At 37.3% G+C, this 8,068-nt stretch overlaps 2 protein-coding genes across 6 annotated transcripts in view; one reads left to right on the forward strand and one right to left on the reverse strand.

Annotated features, from left to right (window-relative positions):
• Window positions 1-8,068, forward strand: part of atp13a2 (ATPase cation transporting 13A2) — a gene marked incomplete in the record, with an annotated part of 39,754 nt that overhangs the window by 20,687 nt on the left and 10,999 nt on the right.
• On the reverse strand, window positions 1,597-6,240 carry LOC118323887. Of its 5 annotated transcripts, none has more exons than XM_035655948.1 (5): window positions 6,024-6,240; window positions 5,460-5,867; window positions 4,289-4,444; window positions 3,550-3,642; window positions 1,597-2,637 (listed from the first exon to the last, which is right to left on the reverse strand). In XM_035655948.1, the coding sequence occupies exons 3-5, from the start codon at window positions 4,382-4,384 to the stop codon at window positions 2,332-2,334; spliced, it is 495 nt and encodes a 164-aa protein (XP_035511841.1). In that variant the 5' UTR covers window positions 4,385-4,444; window positions 5,460-5,867; window positions 6,024-6,240; the 3' UTR covers window positions 1,597-2,331. The 5 variants fall into 5 exon arrangements, with proteins under 5 accessions (XP_035511841.1, XP_035511840.1, XP_035511843.1 ...); XM_035655947.1 differs by having other exon boundaries at window positions 4,903-5,867; XM_035655950.1 differs by lacking the exon at window positions 5,460-5,867 and having other exon boundaries at window positions 4,289-4,446; window positions 6,107-6,240.

The following is an 8,068-nucleotide window of genomic DNA, read 5'->3' on the forward strand; positions in this document are numbered from 1 at the left end:
ACACAAAAAATTAGGGGGGGTTGGGCAGCTTCCAGGTGTAAATGTGATCATGGCATTCCTGCAAAAGAGGCTTTCTCTCAGTGAGCCTTCCCTGAATAAATAAAGGTTAAAAAGAAAGTTGATGCAGTTGTTTGTGAATGGCCACTTTTATGTTTTTTATGCTCATACTGGTGCCTGACTGAGCATGTATGATGAACATTTCAGTGTAGCAGTTCCTCCTGCAGACTCTCATACTAAACAAATACAATGAACACTTAAAGAAATGAGAAAAGATCAAGTGAACACTTCCTGTTTAACAAATAACCATGCTAAATATATCCATTGAATATACTGCTTCCTCTTTTTAAAAAAAATGCACATCATCTATCTCTTACTTTCTTAATGTATGTTCTTAAATTTATTATTCATTTTTCCAGGTTGACTGTCTTTAATAAGCACCTTGTTCTTTGTAGTACATCAAAAAAATCCAAAGTATATAATAAATGGCTATAGAGATTTCAGAGAGATTTTATAGATTCAGAAGAATTGGTTTTACAGAATGTGAGTTTGAAGCAACAAGTGGCCCTGTGGTTTTATAAGTGTGAGAGTGTTGCAAACATTGATGTCGGGGTGTTAAATGCTATAGACTACAATTTCCTTTTCAAGAGCTCACCTCGGCAGACGTTTTGTCTCCTCTGCCAGCTTCGTATATTTCTTGTGTGTACATATGTCCAAAATGTCTATAAACACTAGACCTATGTTATATATGTTGTTGAGTTGTGTACTTACATTATCCCACGTTTCCAACAATGTTCCAACCCAGAGAAATCTGTAATTTTCTTCAAGCAACCGGTTGCCTGTCAATGTTATCACATTCCCTTTGCACATGTGTCAGCGTTGTGGTTGTCTGGTTATCTCATAAATTGAGTTCTTTTTAATTACATGGACGAAAGATTTTAGTCCGGGATGCCCTTTGTCTGCCAAACAGCATCGGAGAAACAGTGATTTTTAAGGTGGAACTGCATTATTCAGTGTTTTTATTAGTTTCAATCACTGGGTCAGTTTGTTTTGAAGAGGAGGAGACCTCTGTGGATAACTGTCTTACGGTAGAAACCTCCTGAACCATGAACACTGTCGGGAGAAGCTGACTGCAATGACGGCAATGGTGGTGAAGACTCCCATGATCCCACGCTACTTCGCAACGTCGTCAAACTTCGTTTTTTGTTTTGTACTGACGTGAGAGACACTAGAGTGGAAGAAATTACTTATTGTATGTTTTATATGCCACAAATGTATACTGAAAAAAATAACTCATTGGATGAACACAAATAAATCCATTAAATTTATGTAGCCCCAACTCGAACTAAGTACCTCCTTGTAATATGATTTAATTGAGTTGGTCAAACTCATCTTTATCAAATACAGCCAAAATAAAATAAGTACATTAACTGGCCGAAACTGATTTACCTTTGTACAACTTAAACTAATATAGCTGGTCTAAAATAAAATTATTCAGAGACACATAACACAAAATCTGGTTAATATGTTTTTATTTAAAACGAATAAAACCTCATACAAATATCTATATCTATATATCTATATATCTATAGAGAGAGAGAGAGTGAGAGAGAGAGATATATATAGATATAAAACATCAACATGAAACTCATCAACATATTGATGACAGTCACTGACTTGTGTCAAAACACAGAGCCTCAGCTATATGTTTCAGGCAGAAAAGCTAAGGCATGTTTTGACCAGTTCAGACCGACCCTGAACATTTCTTTACCATTACCTGCACTATGTAGTGCCTAAATACTGGAATGAAATATACATATACCACATTTAACACACATCAACAGAACAAAACATGGAAATTCTTCCACCAATCTCAAACTAAACTGTTCAAAATGCACTTTGACCTTGACTGAGAGCTTAGCTTTATAAGCTTCTCTTAATTTTTTTATCTATGATGAACACAGTGTATGACCTATCATATTTAGAAAAGAAAAGAAATGAATCCGCTGACTTCAAAACTGCTTCAACCAAAGTAACTAGTATTAGTGCTAGTACAATAATAATACAAGTACAATATCTGCAAAGGCTAAGGCATGGTATAACCAGCTCACATTAAACATGAAAACTTTGGTTTTACTATACTATACACATGGAAGAAGTACAAAACAGAACCTGAAACGTGAAAGAAAAAATAAAGAAAAAGAAAAAGGAATTTCTTTGAGTCCAGTCACAGCCTATCCATAGGAACACACTTCAAGATGTGCTACACAAGTAGTTAACAAGAAAAACATCCATGCTGACTGTCACTGAATGTGTGGACACAGTGTTTGCGCCTTATGAAAACAGCTTGATTTTCAACTGCTGTATCTTTGCATTCAGCTTGTGTCCATCCAAGTTCATAATGATCTTCTGGAAAAACTCAAAGGTGTACTTGAGGTTTTCGGGAAAGGCTAGATCAAGGGCATAAATGAGCCCAAACAGCATGATGAACAGCATGATGAACCCCATGATGACGCTGCCAACATTGCTGAGGACTTTAATGCCCTCAATCACAACTCCCACGTCCTCTGGCTCTTCATGTCCATCTCTTCGGATTGTGTAAGTCCCCATGACTGTGGTGGCGATGTCCCTCTCTGCATCCTCAACAACACAGAAAACAAATATAAGTAAAACGCTAAACAACAAAGAGAAAATCATATACAACATATAAATGCACAGTTACTACATACAGCAGTTTAAAGCAACAGTTCATCAGTTGCCTCTGTCAAAAAACAGGTGCTAATTCGGGCTGTAGCCTTCAACGTTGGATAAGATATAGGCCAGGGTTAGGGATGGTGGTGTGTCAGGCTTTTACAGAATCTTCTGATGCACACATCAGTGTTGTTTCCTGAAGTCACTGGCTGTTTCATAGTATTTCTCATAAATGACGCATGGAATTAGATTGTCTCAGTATTATAGAGTAACTAACCCCGGTCAGAGCCTAACTTCACCTGCTGCATACATTTTGAAAAATGCTTAAAAAAGTGAGGGAGAGGAGTGAGGAGGTGAGACAGGGTGGAGCGTATTTCACAGACTGCTCCTCAGATTCTGGAGAACATGGATAACAGTGGACTGTGCCGATCAGCTTCAGCTCCATCACTGCCTGAAACTGGAGCTGTCAGAGCCAAGGCTACAGCAGTGCAAGAGAGCTGTAGCAACATAATGTCAGCAGCTTTATGGCCAACATTTTTCAGTTTTAAAACTATGCAATTTCAATGATCCTTTTAGAATCTACCACAGAAAATATTCAGCAAAACTCAGGAGTGAGAAACCAAATCCATCCCCACTTATAAAGGTATGTGTGTCTGCGTGTACTGTGTGTATCTTTGTATGATAATTTACAGTGTGTACAGTGACTACTACGTGTCACTAGGTTGCAGTAAAGTCCTGACGAGTAAAATAGAGGTGCCAGAAGACAGGAAATTCAGGAAAAATGGAAAAAAGATGAATTAGAGTATTTTTTATGTTGCAGGTTTACAATTATACTACATGAGAGAATTTTAATAAACTTACCAAATATTCCTTGAAAAACACATCTGGGTCTTCATTGACATAGACAACAAGGCTTCTCAGGATGCACTCCCTCCTTATGTTGATGTCATCGCACTAAAACATGGGTGACAAATAAAGACATCTGGTTATGCTGGTGGTGCAGGGATTAGAGCAGTCTGAAGATCAGTAGGTTTTTGGGCTGTCTGTTGTATATGTGAAAAAAATAATTATATAATCAAACTGTAAAAGAAAGCAGACTTTAAATTGTGAAAATTATAGCTGCACTAGGTAGGTTTGAGAAATTAGTAAGAACATGTAAGGTTTACAAACACTGACCTCCTTCCTTCAGGCCTCCCTCTTGCTGAGATTAAAAGAATACTTAAATTTAAACCAGATTGTTGTTATCATTACTAGGTGAGCAAAACGTGCACAAGGACAAAGTGCCCACCATTATGTTTTGGTTCTAGGACTGTTGCATTTCCGTTTTTGTGTAAACCAAACACCACTCAACTTGCAAGAGGTGTTTTTTGGTATGATGCACTGCAGTGCATTCTTGTATTTGGAGATTTTCTCCCCTCCCTTTTAGGCAAAAGCAAATGCCACAGCCCCTTTTCTCTGATCATGTAGCACCTATTTCCTATTGTTATGAAAACACCATATTTCCAGCTGTGAAATACTTCTTTAAATTAGCATCTACAAACAAGAAAAAAACTTAACCACTACAATACAGTGGAAGTTTGTTTGATGCATTTATACTAACCGAGTCTGTCATTGCCAGGATGCACTTGATCTTTTGCCCTTTAACTCCTCCTTTGCTCTGGAAGATCTGAGTCAGCTTGTCTGAGAAGTGGTCCATCTGTGACAGGAACTTAGATTGTAGTGGCTTCGTGGTGATCCGGAAGAACTCTGCATTCACCTGAAAAATGTTCAACAATGTACAGACATGTTACTTGTACTGCCATAAAGGGAAGCAGGGTTATTGCAAAATACAAATTGCAGACATTAATCACCATGGACAATAATAAAACTTGAGGACACACAAACATTTACTTACTTCACTCTGCTCAAACAGGGCAGGCCATCTGTTTTTGAAATCTCCTATCATTCTATCCTATCCCTAACATTTGGATATTTAATCCAGCATCCCATGCAGCTCTAACTGTTTATTAAACTTGCCACTGGTGTTATTACTGCTGGTAGGTTTACCCGATTGGTAAAGTATAAAACTTCTTTGGCTAACTGAAGACAAGACTAGTTTGGTGTTGACACAAGATAAGTTTACAGTGCAATGCTAACGTTAGCTGTAATGCTTAATTATAACCTATGCTCTGCTTCTCATATAACCTAATGTTCACATAACAGACATTTACAGACCTCGTCTTCCTGACAGCATTAGATGATGTTTGTGCCACAGCTTCTCTTTTTGTACTGGTAAAAAAAAAAAAAAACTAGCTTGTATATTAATGACTGACTGACTGTTAGCTAGCCTTTGGTGTTGTAACCATAGACTGTATATATCGCATAAATGACCCACACTGCATTCAAAATGGCAATTTGCGACAAGTTTGCACCGAGTAATTGGTCTTTTACAAGCCACAAACAGCCTCAAACATCTAAGTAGACAGGTTTAACGTGTGTGAGAGAGAGACACTGACTGAGGAGGGGAAGGGAGGGGAGAGGTGAGGGGGGGTCTGCTTAAACAGACTCATTAGTTGTTAGAGCTCATAATTCATGTTCATGTACACTTTTTAAGTAAAAGTTGTGTGGTTATAACACTAGTCAGAGTAACCACAGACACTTAGTCAAACTTAATTCTCCCTCGTGTATCTTAGCTAGCTAGCCCGCTAGCCCATGTCCGACTTCACTGACGGTAAAATTCGTCGGTCTTTTCACAGCATGCTTTTTAAAATATAACAAAATCGAGTACTGACCAAGGAGAGGAATTACAGCAGCTTTCCGTGGCTCTGTAAAGTAAAATCCCGCAGCAGCGTTGTCAGAAGTTGTCAGTGAAAAAGGACCGGGAGGAACGGAGGCTGAGAGCGCGCTGCTTCGCACATGCGCAATGGGCGGTCCCAATTCAAATGAAACTCATTTGTTTTGAGTTCATGAATGTCAAGGTGAAACTATTACGTTACCACAATTAAATTTACATCTGTTTAGTGTTTAATAGATTTGTTTCAGCAAATCAAACAACAATTTAATGTGTCACATCAAAGAAGGGCTTGGATCAGTTTTTTGAGTGCAGAACGACTTATCCATCAGTTTCCACCTCAGAAAGATGCACAGCGACCCTCGGTTGATGATAGAGGGATTTGATGTGGCTCTCTCACTTAGTTTGGCTGTAATAGACAAAAGTATGAACGGTGACTTTTTTGCGTTTCGCATGTAATTCTGGCCTTATTGTGTTTCCCATTTGTTTTTCGCATGTAATTCTGGCTTATTTTGTGTTTCAGGTGCAATTCTGGCAACAAAGCAGGAATGTGGTGTTTTTCCACCTAAATGTCAAAAATGAGCTCCTCTGGCTCTGAAAACAAGCTTTTTCATTTAAGCTGCCATTCTCTTCCAGAACGACTTATCCATCAGTTTCCACCTCAGAAAGATGCACAGCGGCCCTCGGTTGATGATAGAGGGATTTGATGTGGCTCTCTCACTTAGTTTGGCTGTAATAGACAAAAGTATGAACAGTGACTTTTTTGCGTTTCCCATGTAATTCTGGCCGGACAAAACTATTGAAAGTGACTATTTACTGATTAGTTTCTTATAACTACTACTCGACACAAGATGGTGATAGTGACCATAGAACAGTTACCTGTTCTATGGTAGCAAGAGTTTCAGTATATTTCCAGTGACTAACATGAACTTTTTAAACAGCTTATTTATTCAAAAACCCCAGTTTTAGTTGTTTTACCTCCAGTTTTTAACACAGTGACACTGTAATGTCACAAAATAACTTATTTTGATCAACAAACAGTTTTGGTAATTTTGGCTCTGCATTTTTGAAATTGGACTGAGTTTTCAGTTCCATCAGACTGTAGGGTTACAAAACCTTCTTTTGGTCAAAAAACACAGTTTTTAGTCGTTTTAACTCTAGTTTGTTCACAGAACTGAGTTTTTTAGAATATTCAGAATGAAGTTTCTTTTGGTCAAAAAACACAGTTTCAGTGGTTTTCTATAGTTTTTTAGCTGGACAATTTTCAGTTCAGTTAGACTGTAGTATCATAAAAGGGCCTTCTTTACCTAAAAAACACAGTTTTAATGGTTTTAGACCTTTAGATCTTCCTGTTTCCACCTCAGGAAGCTTCACAGTGACATAAACTTGGTGGCTAAGGTGGTTTGTTGTGAGTTTCTTGCTTAGTTTAGCAACAGACAAAAAAATATAAAGTGACTTTTCTCTGGTTCACATGCAGTTCTGGCACTAATGTGGGACTTAGGTGCTCATAACCACTCAGAAATGTCCTTTAATACATTTTTCATTGTTTGGATGTGTGTGGGCATTATCTTTGTGGTTGTAAACTAAAAAGAAAAAAAAAAGTACTATACTTCAATAAAAATTTTGTTTTGTATATATTTAATAATATATTAAGATTAATCTTCAATAACAATTAAACAGACCAATTAAACCTAAAAAATCTGGTTTATATACTGTATGGAAGAAATCACTGGTATATGTTACAGTCACTGGCAATAGACTGTGACTCAGTTGCTGGCCAGAATGAACTGTTTTGTGGTCAAAGTGTGCCCTCTTTTGTCGAAAAAGCGTAACTGCAGTTGGAACACAAAAAATATAGACATCCCTGCTATAGAACTGAATCTAATCCATCCAAGTTTCACATACTTTAGATTTGTTGGTATGTATGTGTGTGGTTGTAAAGTAAAAAGAAGACATTAACGTAACAAGATATAATTTCATATATAGGTCATAATAAAATGAATTTCACTGGTTAAACCTGTCTTCAAACTGGACTGAGTTTCACCAGAGTGAGATTGTATTGTCACAAAACATTCTGTTTTGCCTATAAAATACAGTTTTAGTGAATTTAGCTCTGCTTTTGTAACTGGACTGAACTTTCAACAGAGTGAAACAGTATTGTCACAAGACAGCTTCTTTTGCCTATAAAAACACTGTTTTCGTAGTGTTAGCTGGGCCTTTGTTACTTGACTGAGTCTTCAGTTCAGTCAGGCTGTATTGTCACAAAACAGCTTCTTTTGATGAAAAAACTTTTTTAGTTGTCTTAGCTCTGCTTTTGTAACAAAACAGGATTTTAAGCAGATTGAGATGTATTGTCAGCAGCATCTTTGGGTAATGAAAAAAAATTTAGTGATTTTAGCTCTGATTTGTAACTGGTCTGACTTTTTTAGCTCAGTCAGACTGTAATCGAATGAAACAACTTCTTTTGGTCAAAATGCAGTTTTAGTTAGATGTTTTAGCTCTGCTTTTCTACATAGACTGAGTTTTAAGCTTAAACAGACTTTACAGTGCGAAGTAGGTGTGTTAACCGTGACAAATGAATGTAAGTTTCTCACTTAGTTTAGCTGTAAT

This window comes from Morone saxatilis, unplaced genomic scaffold, assembly GCF_004916995.1.
Source record: "Morone saxatilis isolate NCDOM2014 unplaced genomic scaffold, NCSU_SB_2.0 Contig15, whole genome shotgun sequence".
Classification (NCBI taxonomy): Eukaryota; Metazoa; Chordata; class Actinopteri; family Moronidae; genus Morone; species Morone saxatilis.

Coding starts and splice junctions, on each gene's coding strand:
- LOC118323887 (XM_035655946.1), bottom strand. CDS start 4,633: ATGATAGGAGATTTCAAAAACAGATGGCCTGCCCTGTTTGAGCAGAGT. Junction 4,445..4,582: donor CCCTGTTTGAGCAGAGTGAA/GTAAGTAAATGT, acceptor AACATTTTTCAG/GTGAATGCAGAGTTCTTCCG. Junction 2,638..3,549: donor TGTTTTTCAAGGAATATTTG/GTAAGTTTATTA, acceptor TGTGTTGTTGAG/GATGCAGAGAGGGACATCGC.